Below are 14,538 nucleotides of genomic sequence, written 5' to 3'. Positions count from 1 at the left end.
GAGAAGAAAATGACAGTATCCATTAAAAGCAAAAACTCACAATATTTGCTACAGTAAATTTCATCACCAGGAATTAGCTCTACAATACTCACACAGGTACACAAATAGTTTTTCAGATATTTTGTTTGTACTCTCAAAAATGTGGAAACAACCTAAATGTTGACCCACCATAGTAAAGGCAGAAAGACATACTCTGCAGCAGTAAAAGAAAATGGGACCACTCTTATGTACAGACGGAAAACTTGTTATGGTATGTAAAATAATCCCTCAAAAAAATGTAAGCAGAGAATGTCATCAGTTTTATTAAATGCTTTTATTTCTAGACATATATTAGCATCGTATGCCTTTAGTTCTCTTTGTCTCCCTATCTAGGTCTGCACTGTGATTACCTCTAAGTGGTAGGATTACAGAATACTTGAACTTTTTAAGATTTCTGAATTATTTGAAATTTTCATAAGTACATGTTACTTAAAAGACAAAAATATGAAAAATAGAACACAGGGCATAATATATGTAAAGTTCCTGACGAAAAGCTGCTTAATTTAGAAGCATGTAAGCAACAAAAGTAAGCCAATGCTACCTACAGCTGATTGTGTGACTTCTCCTGCATCTGGAGAAACACAGTCATCTACTCAAGGAAAGTACTAAATCTAACATTTTGTTACCATTCATTTCTAAGATAACTTTTTATTGATGATACTAGTAGTTTTATTAAGACAGAGACAAGTGATGATGCTCTCCAGACAGCAATTTTGACTTGGGTAATGTTCTTTAAGACTGCCAACACTATGTTTCTTTGGAATCTAATAACACGTCCAAGAAAACCTGAAAGAAAATGTCTGAGAGCTAAATATGAAAGGGAAGAACTTGGGAAAATATGTTTTGAATGGAAGTAGTTACTCTGAAATCAAATGACACTCCTATAAAAGAATATAAAATACAGTAAACCTTGGTTTGTGAGCATATTTGTTCTGGAAACCTGCTTGTAACCCAAAGCACTTGTATATCAAAGCAAATTTCAAGAACCATTGGCTCATGTGACATTCGGCATCACGTACTACCCGTATTGCAAGACATGGCTCGTTTATCAAGTTAAAATTTATTAGAAATGTTTGCTCGTCTTGCAGAACACTCACAGAACAGGTTATTCTCAATCCAAGGTGTGACTGTAGGTTGGTCAACTGATGAAGTAACCAGACACTGTTTGCATAACATTTAAAAGAGTCATTTTGTCATTTTTATACCTGACAGTACTCGTGACATGGACTTTATAAAGCGATGGGGGTGTCATCAATTAGAACGAGAACTCTCTCATTTCTGTGCTGCATGGCAAATCCATCCAAGAATCGATGTCCACTGTAGAATGCAACACGCAATGGCTGGGGTGAATCAAAGTTGTTAAAGCAAAGAGGTAGCTTTAAGAAAAACATGTTTCTATTTAAAGTAAGAGTTACCTAGCTGCTGTCACACCAAGTGATGGGTATCTCGTGGATACTGTGCTTCCCAAGCTGCCATAGTATGAATGGCCAGTAAAACTGGACTTCCATATCTGATACCCTGAAAACATTACGGTGAGGCAAATTTTCTTCACTACAAATTTTCAGTTTCTCCACAAATAAAATGATGGAAATAATAAGGCCTGCTTCTTGCAGCTGTGTAAGAACTGAGGCAACTAACACAAGACCTTTGTCAGGTAGTCAGCCCCCTGTTGGAGTAGCTACTGTTACCAAGGAGGAATGAGTTTCAAAGAACAGGAAGTCTTCAGCAATGCAAATCTCCAAGACTCTTAAGAGACAATGAAGACCAAGGAATAACAATTGGATTTGCTAATTTGTAAGTCACTGATGACCTTCAAGAACACAGTGTTCCAGGAGTGGTGATAGTAAGGGAAAAGATAAATCAAGATAAAAATAGAAAGAGCTGATGTGGAATGCGTAGAACCTCTGATAGTAAGAGAAGGAATAAAAATAATGGGATGGCAGTTTGAGAGGCTGAAGACCAAGCCAAGCATTTTTCCAGCCAGGGAGACACTGATTATTTTCTACGTCAAGAAAGAAGCTAATGGAGATGGATTTGATGGAAAGATTCCTGGTTAGTTTCCAGGATAAAATCCAACTGGCTTCTAAACTGATGAAGGTAGGAAATGAAGTACTGTTTGTCTGTTTCTAATTTATGCGTAGCTCTTTTAGACCTGTGGTCTTGGACCCTTTTTTTGTGGTGGGGATTCACTGAGAAGTCATCCAAAAAGTTTAGACTGTCTCTGTGTAAACACACACAACACACACACACACACACACACACACACACACGCACAGTGCTTAAAAACATAAAATTTTGCATATACTTAGGAGAATTTATCAACCTCTTTCATCCCTCCATGAACTAATCCTCTCTCTGAATGGCCCATAGATTCCAGATAAAATTATCCTCTGTTAGGACCTGGAAAGAATTTTGAAAAATAGGTATTTAGACTTTTATATGTAAATTAAAATTAGCCATTCAGCGGGAGGTCAAAAAATATTCCTAGGAAATGTCTACAAAATATATTCATGCAAAATATAAATTACTTCTCAAAATCTCAACAGAAAATGTAACTCTTACAATGTGAAGTTAGGCTCGGAAATAAATGCTCCATATGACACAGAAAATGTTCACACAACTACATTTAATTGTGTTATGAATGAATGTTCTGTTTTCCAAACACTTTTCTAATATTCATAAAATCTACGTATGGAAGGTGTTATTTCCCTGGGTTTTCGTATTGAGAAACTAAGGCTCCGAAGTGTTAAGTGACTTACCCACCAGCACGATGCAAATTCAAGCCCATCTGGGTAAAAGTCAAGGAAGACTCTCTCCCTACCTCTGAGAAAAAGATAAGAATATTCTAGGCCACTATCTACGAAAGAGTACTATTAATAGAATCCACGTGGGGTTAATGAAGGCTTTTTTTTAATCTAGTCAAAATATAAAAGAACACTCTGAAGAGAAGAAAAGCCTGATGTTTAAGATCAGTTAACCCTGCAATTCATTCTTTAAATTCTGCAGCCTTTGAGAAGGCTTTTCACTATTTACTTGAAATTGTCCTCACCTCTTGACTCCCGTGAAATTATTCTTGTCCCATTTTCCTCTGAACCTTCTGACCCATTGTCCTCCCTGCCCCTCCAGTAAAGGTATTTCCTAGGGTTTTTTCCTCAGTGTCTTGTCACTGCTCTTGCTCTCTCTGGGTGATCTCACCACCTCCCTGGCTTCAATCATCACCAAATGCCTGTCTTCAGTTCCCACTGAGCCCTGCAGCTCCAAAAACACAAGTGCAACCATCTACAGCACAGCTCCATTTTGGATGCCTCTTAAACCCTCAAAATCAGTACTTCCGTAACCTCACCTTCGCCATTCAGGTCTGCTCCTTCTCTTCCGTGTCCTGTCCCAGTGGATGGTACCAGAACCCAACTGTGTGCCCAGGCTAGAAATCTGAGCGCTCATCTTTCATTCTCACCACGCCTCCTTTCCACTCCCCGACAAAGACACCTAACCCAGCATGACCTTCTGTCCACAGTTCCGTATTCTGGGATCTGTGTGCTCTTCTCAATACTCGGTGCTTCTGCTTTCATTCAAGCATGTATCATCCTAAACTGTATTCCTTCAAGACTCAACCGACTTGGGCTCTTTCTTCCATGATATTCCCTTCCGATTCATTCACTTTCTTGTGACCAGCCTATTTATAAAATATACATCTGATGATGTCACTGTTGTGTTTAAATCATTTAACGGCCCCCCTTTTTTATTCATCGACAAAATCAAAACATCAACAAGATCCTCTGTGGGTCAAGAAATTTTCTCCCCTAGCAGACCTGTCCTTTCCCTCACACTCAATACCACCGGCCAGACTAAACCATATTCAGTGGCTCAAAGACACCTGCCTCACCCACACCTGAGGGCGTTGTCCTGTGCTGTTCCTTGGGGCCAGGCTTGGCTCTCTTCCTTCCTCTTTTTCAAACGACTCAATGAGACCTTTAAGACGTAGATCTGCAGGCTCCTCACCTGAGATGTCACGCTGAGTTTGGTGTTATTCTCGTGTTCATCTCTGTGTAGCACTGTTTTTCCATCATGGCATTGAGTTCGACTGTACTGTAATGCCTGACTTTTCTGTCTTTCCCACAGGGCTCTCAGCTCCTTGAGGGCAGGACCCAACCCTACATGTTCCCGTACCCTCACTGCGAGCACAGCGTCTTAAATACAGTTACCCTTGATAAATAGGCTTAATGAATAAATGGTTACATTCATTACCTAATCCAGTGAATGGATGGAAAAATTCATTACATAATATGACTTCAGCCTTTGCTAAATCACTCACTGTCATATGATTAATGAAGAAGTTGCCCAGAAATGTCTTGCCCTATTTTCTTCAAAACATTGCAAGTAAATTAGAAGAAAAGATAAATGGCAATTCTTTTTTCTTTCTTAACAGAAGTAATCTCAATATAGATGTATTTTTCACACCCAACAGACTCCTCATAAAATAACTTAGGACAGTAGTTAGAAAACCAGAGTTCAAACCCTCACCTGTAGCCTATTAGCTACCTGGTGTTTGACAAGTCCCGGGACTCCTTTGAGCCAAAGCTGGCTTACCCACCAAATTAATAACTATCTTCTGAGACTGTTTCTCTTTAAGACAAGCTTGAGGGCAAACAAAATCATGTATATGAAAGCAGTTTAAAAACTATGTGTCATCATAAAATGTAAGGTGTACTACATTTATTCTTCACGGTAAACTCCTCAGCAATAATAAAATTCTGTGAATAAGATACACACATATTTCCTAATGCTGCAAAGTCAAAATTTTCCTCTTTGGGAAATCAATAACATTTGGAATGATCTGGATGGAAAAAAAAGTTTAAGGAATTTTTCTAATAGTTTTATGAAAGCTTAATCCTGTGAAAATTTTGAAGTACAGCAATGCAAATTATGGACCATCTTATCCCTCAAGAAAGGGACAAACTATATGAATAGGACTTTCATCATTCTCAGGATAGAAAATTAAGAGGAAGAGAGAAAGATTATCAAAGAATCATTCCAGATCAACATAGAATTTGGTATCAATTCAAAATAAAGAAATCTCATGGAGGTCACAGTAGTCACATTGTTCATTTCTGTAAAAAAAATCAAAAGTCAAACAGCATTTAATTCTTATATTTCTCTAATAACAACTCTGCAGGTCAAACTACCAGACTTCTATTTTTAGCATGTTTAAGATTATTATATTGGCCCAATGTAAACTCTTAGAATGGCTTTTTAGGGCTTCATGCCCCTAAAATGGAAAATGTACGGTATTTAAGCATTGTTGAATTAGAGCGAAGAGATAGTATTATTTAGTACCCTTAAATTCAGTGAGTTTTTATTAAGGACCATATGTAAGTAGAAAGGCCTGTAAGTGTCTACTGGAATAGTGTCATAATTTCCAAAATATTTAGATTAACTAAACAAGTATATTTTACACAGAAACCTACTTTTACAAGTACCACTCATCCTGAATACTTAGAGTTGACAAATAAACAGGCCACAAAGAGAACGATTATTTAACTCTAAAAAGAACAACTTTTCCCCCATTACTAGGGTATAATATTCATTCTACTTGGGATTGTTACAACTTTCCAATCCACCATTTTTTAAACCACCAAAAAGACTTTAGACAGAAAAGGAGAGTAAGATTAACACCTCATCAAAAAAAAAAAAAAAAAAAAAAGAAGAAGAAGTATTACCTGAATGGTCCTTCCAGTCCAAGTTAAAAAAGCTGGATATATATCATAAGATTACTTTATTATTTCACCACAGCAACAATATAGTACTTGATCTGTACTTGACCTGTTTTATTATGCATTTCCGACGGCCCATCTGAAAAGTGAGTCATTTCAGAAACGGAGTATTTGTGGATTACGTGGCATAGGTACTGTCTTACTAAAGGAAGGGTTTCTAATGCAAGCGGATTAGGCTAATAATTGTAATGGCTCAGATATTTTTAGCTTTTAAAAATTTGGTGATAGACGACTTTACTATTTTGGTTACTACTTACGGTCAAATTTAACACACAGCATCCTCTAAAACAAAATATGTCTGTTAACCATTGAAAATATAAGAAAACAGCGTGCTTTCAGACGATCCCAAATGTTTTGCAAAGGACATATCCAATTTAATTTTTTTTTTCAACATTTTTAATTTATTTTTGGGACAGAGAGAGACAGAGCATGAACGGGGGAGGGGCAGAGAGAGAGGGAGACACAGAATCGGAAACAGGCTCCAGGCTCCGAGCTATCAGCCTAGAGCCTGACGCGGGGCTCGAACTCACGGACCGCGAGATCGTGACCTGGCTGAAGTCGGACGCTTAACCGACTGCGCCACCCAGGCGCCCCAGGACATATCCAATTTAAATAGCATGTCTGTTTGTAAGGATAGCTAGTATCAGTCAACTGTATGGCATTTTATTAGAGAGCACCGCCATGTTGAATTTATTTATAAAATATCCATTTTGCTATACCCCATACTTAGATAAATCACAACAAAGAAAGATATACTTTTAATTACATTTTGTAATTTGAATACTTGGGTCATTTATTATGCCTACTTTTTATCGTTATTGAAATAGGTCATCATTTTATATTATCTGTATTTCCTATAATTTCAGGTTTATACTGAGCCAAGTGTGACTTTCTGACAATGTGAACAGTTTGAAAGGAAAACAATATGAATCTTACACAAATACTATGATAGACAAAAGAAAACCTAAGCCGAAATTTCCCCCCTCCCCGCTGAGGAACTTGGTATTTGTACCCAAAGTGGTTAGTTTGAGTTAATCAGGTCTAGACTAACATCGTATGTAAACTGTGTATACAGAATGTTTAGATTGCCCAAAGTGTTCTTAGAAGTCCTAGTTCTGAGGCTAGAGAAGCAGCAGCATGAAATTGTATCTGTCCAGTAGATGACCAATATTCTTTATTCTTTAATCTGCGTTTTGCGCCTTTCGCGTATACTTATCCTGTGTAATGGCCCTTATTCACAGACAGGCTGGACGGTGCAGTTTTACAAGGATCCAGTACAGGAAAATCACAATGAAAATAAACCTAGCCAGTCATATATTATATCTTTATATTTAATCTAACATGAAATATTTAAAAATCCAGTCTGTATCACTCTGAGGAATAAGTTCCATGTTAATTTTCCAGAATACTATTTTTATCCTTTTGTACCCAAAGGCAGAGAGCTTGATAGATGAGGCTGCCTCATACTTACTGCTTATGCTTCACCTTTAATTAGACCGGAAAACCACACATGTATGTACTCTCAGTGAGTCCACACAACAAACACCAATCCCCTGACCCACAGTCTGTGACAGTGGATTTTTCCCCCCCGAAATTCTGCTTAGGTTTGCCTTAAGGACATTTGGCACACTCATTTGTCAAAAAAAAAAAAATCATAATACGTCCTTTTCTTCACTAGAAAATGTTTCTTCCTCATTTACAATTTATGTTGTTTGAAAAAACTATGTTAAACGCACACAAAATCAATTATTTGTGATTATTGAAAAATATTGTCATTAACATTGTATCACACTCGGATTCAACATCAGCAGTCTTAAAGTTTACGTAGTTTTCTCAATCCTAACATGTTAAAAAATAGCATATTTTCTCTATTTTAGATCTTCTAATTTTTCATTCTGTGTGCAGCATCTTGGCAATTCCTCATGTTTATAGGTACTTTACCAGTAATACTTTATATGATACTTCCATTACATTAAAAAAATAATGCTAATTAAAATTATCCTGAAGGAGATTAACAAATGATATGAGGTAAGAAAGGATCAGCGCTTTATGGTTTCTACAGCTGGAAGTCACAACACAAACTTCAGAATACTTAAGAACTTAATTTGTAAAAGCAAAACACAGTAAAACTAATAGATCTGACACTTTTTAGAAAGCCTTTCAAAATTTAGTAATAAGGATTAATATTTAAATAGGAGTTTACTGTCGACAAAGCACTGTCGAATATATTTGGATCATGACTTATTTTTAAACTTAGTAATGTTTTGTTGATAGAATCTCAGGACAGACAAGCAAAAATAATTTAAAAAATAAAGAATATTCAGCTACTGAGCAGAATACTTTAGAACTATTTGAAATGTTGACATTCCTTTCAAAACTTCAAACACAAAACTAACAGCTGATAAAATCTGCAAATATAACTATCCACAAACATGGCTCGAATTCACGAATGTTTCTGCTTAAAAGTAACTTCCCCCTGCTATAATATTGATTGTATCACTAAATATGACAAACGGTTTTTCCTAATTCAATAGTGCTCATAGCAACTACAGAATCCCTGAAAAATAACACAGTTGTGGCAGTTTACAAATATGTCAAGTGCTTGCACCTCCTTATGAAACCAACTAAAATAAAGTAATAGTTGGATGCCCAAATTTACAGAAAAGCAATCCTGGTAACTGTTAGATGAGTCAATGGCAAAATAATATGAAATAAAACAATTAAATTAATGAAGTAGATATCCTCCAAATATTTAAAAACCATTTGTTTTCAATATCACTTCCTTGTTCAGTATACTTTCTTGTACTGACAGGACTTTTAAAATCAAAATATACTCCACTTGATACAATAATAAAAATACAATTCAAATTAAACATTTTATTACTGCTATGCAAAACTACAAAGGAACTCTTCCTATCTATCTTACATAATCTGTAACCATCATCTGAAGCCACAAAATTTTGAACAGGGTAAATGAGAATGTAAAAGCTGAGGAGGTATTTGAAACATGTATTTCCTTCAAGAGGGAAAATGCTGTATAAATGCTCTGGTGGCTGATCGTATGTTAGAGAGTTTCAAATTAGTACACAACTGATTATCTTTTTTTGCATTAAGTTATACAGCACTTTGGTGGGGGAGCACTGTGCCAGCGTTTCACTACAGCATTAGGTGAGGTCACCCGTTGAGTTGCATCGTGCGGGATAAAAGATGAGGCTGGGCTGGTTCGTGAATTCAGGTGGAGTGTAGACTAACATGAATTGGCTTCGAGCTAAGGATTCATGGAGGTATATCCACAGGATATATGCATCACGCGATAGTAAGAGACATTTACAACCCAGAATATAAGAGTAGGGCAGCCTCAAGTGACATCACCAGATCATCTGCAGCGTCAACCAACCATCTAGAATGTATTTCCTGCACATCACAGCTCCTCTCTTTCTCACTCTTAACAAAGCTTCCTTTGCCTTTGCCAGGGTAAGACAGCTTGTGTCTTCTTTAAAAGTAAGACATGGGCTTACTCAAGCGAAAAGCAAATAAGAAAAAACAGGGGAACAGAATAAAAAAAAACTAGATTGGGTACAATTTTCCCTAACTTGACATTCAGGTAATAGGAATAACACCAGAATGGTGAAGGAGAAATCAACTTGAATTATCCAGACAAGAAATGGGGGGGCGGGGAGAAGAAGAGGAAGAAGAAGAAAGAAGGAAAGAAGAAAGAAAGACCGGCTGCATATCCCCAAGACTAAATCTTGCTTTTAACTCTGATTTGCTCTGGAAACAGCCAACTGTAGCAATCTTGCGTTTCTTTCAAAAACAATTTGTAAAATAATAATGATACAGGGGAGGGGGCACCATGTGGTCTCACTGTGATTGTCTAATTTATCCACAACTTATGTTTTACTTACAAGCATTTGTCACGGCAAAACTGTTGGCTGTCTCAATGTTGTCCACATGAGGTACCAGATTAAAAGGAGCTTCGGACGCATTGGGGCTAGTGTTGTGAAGAAAGATTGCTAATCGAAAGGCCGTGTATTCCTGATCTGTGTTTCGGATGAAGAGACCACCTAATAAAAACAGCAGGAAAAGCACATTCAACGTTTCCTCTTGGAAATGCAGTCCCCACCCGGAGCCCTGTCAAATCCACTGTCATTCAGCAACACACACACCATTAGGAAGACAGCTTCCAGTCTCGGGACTGCCCTTTGTCCCCAAGGTACACGCTTGGGATCTTGGTCTTTAGGACAGCTCAGCTCTTTCGTGCCCCAATCTGTCACAGCACAATGACCTATGGGCCCACGGAGTGTGTTTTCCTTTCTGTCTCTTGCCCTCCCCATGATTCCCAGCACCTTGCTACATCAGCCAAGCTGGGGGCATCTCTCTCCAAGAGGCAAGCGGAGGCACCCAAGAGAGGATCTGCATTAAAACACGGAAATAAAGGGACGCGGGGAGTCGGGAAGGAGAAATGAACTTTGTCTTCCTGCAGCTCGTGGACTCAGCCTCCTGAGCTCCGTCTAGTGCACAGACCCGGGGACGTGGTGCAGTGTTGAGGCTGGGCTCAGCTGGAAGAAATTCAATAGCTGCGTCCCATTCAAAGACAGGAGCGGAGAGGTCCCTGGCGACAGGGTCGAGTCGAGTTGGAGGCGTAAGGGCCAAAGAGGCAAGAGGAAAACAAAATAGAGGGACAGAAGGCTTCGGGAAGGAAAGCGACCTAACTTTGGAATGGGTTAACCGGCAGCGAGCAGAGGCGGCGGGGTGCGGGTGCAAACGCTTTCTGCTCAAACAGGGTCTTCCCGGAGCAGCCGGAAAGCTGCGGAGTCCAGCAGGGGCAGAAGGGTCTTTACAACATTGATGATGATGATAATAATAATAATAATAATAATAATAATAATAATAACAACAACAACAACAAGGATACTACCCCCCGCCAAACTCGACACCCCTTAGCGCTCCAGGGAAAGGGGTGAAAAGAAAGACCACACTGCATGTAATCAAACCCACGGAGGGCTTCCCCCCCGCAACTTATTCCAAGCCTACTTAAGCGACGCGAGCCCAAGGTGGCAGTGAGAGCGCGGGCGCGGAGGAACGGGTGTGCAGGGTGTGTATATCCCCAGTGAGCCTGCACCGGGGCGAGGGGAAGGGAGAGGCGGGCTCGCCCGAATCCCCGAACGGCTCCCCGGCAACTCGCCGAACTCACTTTCGGATGCCCGCCCCAGACACCCACATGCACGCCCCACCAAGGCACAGCTCACCTATCTGCACGCTGCTCGGAAAGGCTCCCATGGCGAGTCCCCAAAATCCAGAAAACAACAAGACAATCTGCCTGCAAATAATCCTCATCTTCTTTTCTCCTCTCCCCGGCGCGCGCTCTCTCTTTCTCTCGCACTCTTCCTAAAGGCTGTTCACACAGGCATCGACCACGATGGCGCTAAAATTAAAAACGACCAAAAAAAAAAAAAAAAAAAAAAAAAAAGAAAAAGAAAAAGAAAAGGAAAGAGGAAAAAGGAGAGAGGTGCGGGCGGTTGGTGGCCCCCCACTGCGCCCCTTCAGCAGCCCATCGCGAGCCGCCGGGTTTTTCCCGCAGTCTCCATAGCCCCGAGAGCGGTTTCCCGTCCGGCTGCTAAGGTTGCACATGCAGAAGATGGTGGTGGCGCGTCTGGCGGCTGCTCGCGGGGACGAGACATGCGCCCTGTCCTCGCCTCCCTCGCGCCGGCCCGCCGCTCGCCTTCGCGCGCACACACCGGCACTGCGCCGCGGCCCGCGCCCCTCCCCGCGCGCCCCCTGCTCCCGGCGCGCCCCTCCCCGCGTCCCTCCCCGCGCGCGCCGCGCGCCCACTCCCCCCTCTCGTCTTCTCCCAGCTCGCCTAGGCACCTGCTCCGGGGAGGGGCACCCCCTACGCCCCTCTCTGCGCTGCTGGGCCGCGCTCGGCGGGAGTGGGGCGGCGGCGGGGGGGGGGGGGGGGGCGCTGGCCTGGGTCCGCCAGCCCGGAGCAGGGGCTCCGGCACTTAGCAGCGCCCCCGGCCGCTGGCCCCCTGCAGCATGCCCGCAGGCTCGCGGGGAGGACGGCCAGCCTCCCTCCCCGACAGCCCTCGCCCTTCTCGCAGCCTCGCCCTCTGCTGCCAGCGGGCCGCGCGCGGGGGACTCCGGTCCTGGCTGCAGCCGAGATTTCTCACCAGCCAGCGGCCCGGGAATCTGGAGAGCCCAGCCAGGACTGTAGGAGGTGAAGGGGCGCGGGGAGGGGGAGGAGGACACGAGGCCCAGGGAGCTGGGACCGAGGAGGGAGGTACTGGAGGAGGCGAGGCTGCGGGAGAGCCCCGGGGCAAAGACAGGAGGGAGGAAAAGTTCATTTAAATAGCAAAGTTTAGGGTGACGAACGGGATGGGCAGGAGCCTGAGAAATGCACACCCAGTGGGGCCTCCAGTCTGGCCTCTGGAAGGTCCAGGAGGAAGAGTGTGTACGGTGCGGAGCAGGGACTGTGAGGGAAGCCCCCTTTCCTTTCTGCAGAGGCTCTGGAGGTCACTTGCCCTCCGTGCTGCTGCCCACTTGGGGAGCAGGGCAGACACAGCCCAGGGCTGATGGGGGCAGGGGGAGGACGGTGCAGGGGAAGAGGGCGCCAGTGTCTGATGGAAAAGTGGGGTGTGTTTCAGGCACATCTCTTCTTAGCCTGGGCTCTGGAATATTCGCTCCACTCCATGTCAACCCCCAGAAGACCAAGCCCTGGGTTGATGTTGTCAATGGTTGGGTTGACTGGGTACAAGAACATTGATCATCCTGGAAAGTTTTAGAGCTCCTGTGTCTCTTCGTCCCCAGGGTCACCTGCAAGAGTTCATTTCCCCAGGCTGTGCTGGATGGAGTCTATACTGCACCCTGAGAGAGACAGAGAGAGGGAGAGAGGGAGAGACAGAGGCTTTGGTGGCAATGAAGGACAGGTGTCTGATTTCCTCTGTAAGGCCTGAGGTCTCCTGATCCAGTCAGTAGCTACCATCCCCTAATTCATTAAACTGTGAGAAATGCTATTTGAAATCTACACAGTTCTTTGGGTGCTCTTGGTTGAACAGTTCGAGAGCCCGGAAAGTGGGGTCACATCAGTTCACACCAGGCTTCTGAGCCATCCTCATAGGGGGACGGATTCTCCTTAAATGTTAGGGAGCCTGAGGTAGTGTTTCCGGTTACATTTTACCAAAGAATACAGCAAGGGCCCACGTTTACCTAGGGGAACATTTGGGAAAAGAGCAGAATGGATTTGATTAAGGAGAATTCTTGCAAGGCCCCCACCTTGTTAGGCTTTTTTTTTTCCAGTATGCGCTACATTTACCCCTTCCAGTCTCCTATAAGATACCACCAATGACCTCTGTTTGCAGTTTGTGGAGGACATTTTGTAATCCCTTCTAAAACTTCACAGTGCTTTTCTTCAGTGTTTTTGTTTGTTTGTTTTTTGTTTTTTTAAGTTCTGAGTTTTACTTGTAATGTCACATCTTTTTGTGGTTGTTGTTAACTTTTCACCACAGTGTTAATGACAAAAAAACAAAACAAAACCCAAAGAACAATCTAATTGTGACTAACTGGATTACACAAATCATACATTTGTCATTTCAGTTTATAAGACTTGAGGCTTGCAAGTCAAGTGGGAGTTGAAATGTTTTTGTTTTTTTTCTGTCAGTGTAAAAACCAAGGCTGTAAATAATATCATTCTGTTTCTCTTACAAGATAATAAAATAGGCCACATAAAATTCAAGTTGGATTTAAGTTAAATTAAAATTTCGAAACCCACCGAAGCATGAAACTCATCACCTAGTTGTGTACCCAGGGAAGTTCTACTTGACGCACAGAGGGAATGCGCAACTTTTATTCTTCTGCAATTGGAAAGATTTGAGCTCTCATATGACGTAATAGATGCAGGACGATGTTTCTTGTTCACCTAACCACGGTGATGATGCCTTGGCTAATGGGACCACAGATAACCTAATTGTATTTTTCCAAGATAATAATCCAGGTTTCTTTCTTTATTTCTATTTTCCCAGTTAATAAAAACCTCTATTTTACTTTCTAAATCTAAATTATCTTTCTCTGTGTATCTCTAACTCTCTGTGTAGACATAGATGTATAGACATCTCATTGTGTCATACCTGTCTTTCAGATGCACCAAATGGGAAAGACTTTTGGAGCTGGTGAGCAAGGAAGGGAAGGAGAGGCTGGGGCACCCTTTGTGTCTTCATGAATAACAATGATCATCAACAGAGCTCAAGAGAAAATAATGAGGAATAAAAATGTAGCTAATAACAGCAGAGTCCACACCTTCACTTTTCAGTCCTGGGGGTCTGGTCCTCTGACCCATTTTACAATTATGACATGTGATATACCTCCTACTATAGGGAACGTACTCTCTTTGGAGCACTGGCAAAGGCTGAGGTAAAAGATCCTCCTCCATCACAGTGAAAAATTCAGAGGATTATTACCAGCTGGGAATACCAAAACCAAAGTGTATATGCACACTTGATTTTATTGCTTTCGTGCTGTTTCAACGAAATAGTTTCACGATTTTTCAGAACTGCAATTTCCTAATATATTAAATGAAGGTATCATACTGGAAGGTGTCTAAGATTCCTCACAAATTCCCAAATCTCTGACCCTGTGAAGTCAACTTGGCCAGCATTTGGGCAGGCGGTTCCACTGCAGGGAAGAGCCTGGTGCTGTGGAGAATCCACAGACGAATGAGCCACAACCTATGGTC

The 14,538-nt window shown here is 41.8% G+C and overlaps 1 protein-coding gene and 1 long non-coding RNA gene across 12 annotated transcripts in view; one reads left to right on the top strand and one right to left on the bottom strand.

The window, feature by feature from the left end:
- The window catches only part of GRIA4 (glutamate ionotropic receptor AMPA type subunit 4), a 408,691-nt gene extending 396,850 nt beyond the window's left edge, over positions 1–11,841 (bottom strand). For all 11 annotated transcript variants that reach the window (XR_009249413.1, XM_058686612.1, XM_058686611.1 and 8 more), the window contains exons 1-3: positions 11,679–11,841; positions 11,060–11,235; positions 9,716–9,874 (exon numbers count right to left, since the gene is read on the bottom strand). Coding sequence is in view for 10 of the 11 variants with exons in the window: in XM_058686612.1 (XP_058542595.1) it covers positions 9,716–9,874; positions 11,060–11,147 (247 nt within the window). In the remaining variant the exon portion in view is untranslated. The remainder of the gene's footprint in view (positions 1–9,715; positions 9,875–11,059; positions 11,236–11,678) is intronic.
- Positions 11,842–11,917: 76 nt separating this feature from the next.
- On the top strand, positions 11,918–14,085 carry LOC131486735 (uncharacterized). Its single transcript, XR_009249416.1, has 2 exons — positions 11,918–12,027; positions 13,945–14,085. It is a non-coding gene; the product is annotated as an uncharacterized LOC131486735 (long non-coding RNA).
- The last annotated feature ends 453 nt before the right edge of the window (positions 14,086–14,538 follow it).

Source organism: Neofelis nebulosa, chromosome 10, assembly GCF_028018385.1.
Source record: "Neofelis nebulosa isolate mNeoNeb1 chromosome 10, mNeoNeb1.pri, whole genome shotgun sequence".
Classification (NCBI taxonomy): domain Eukaryota; kingdom Metazoa; phylum Chordata; class Mammalia; order Carnivora; family Felidae; genus Neofelis; species Neofelis nebulosa.
Note: the sequence above shows the minus strand (reverse complement) of the source record. Positions and strands in the feature narration are given on the sequence as shown.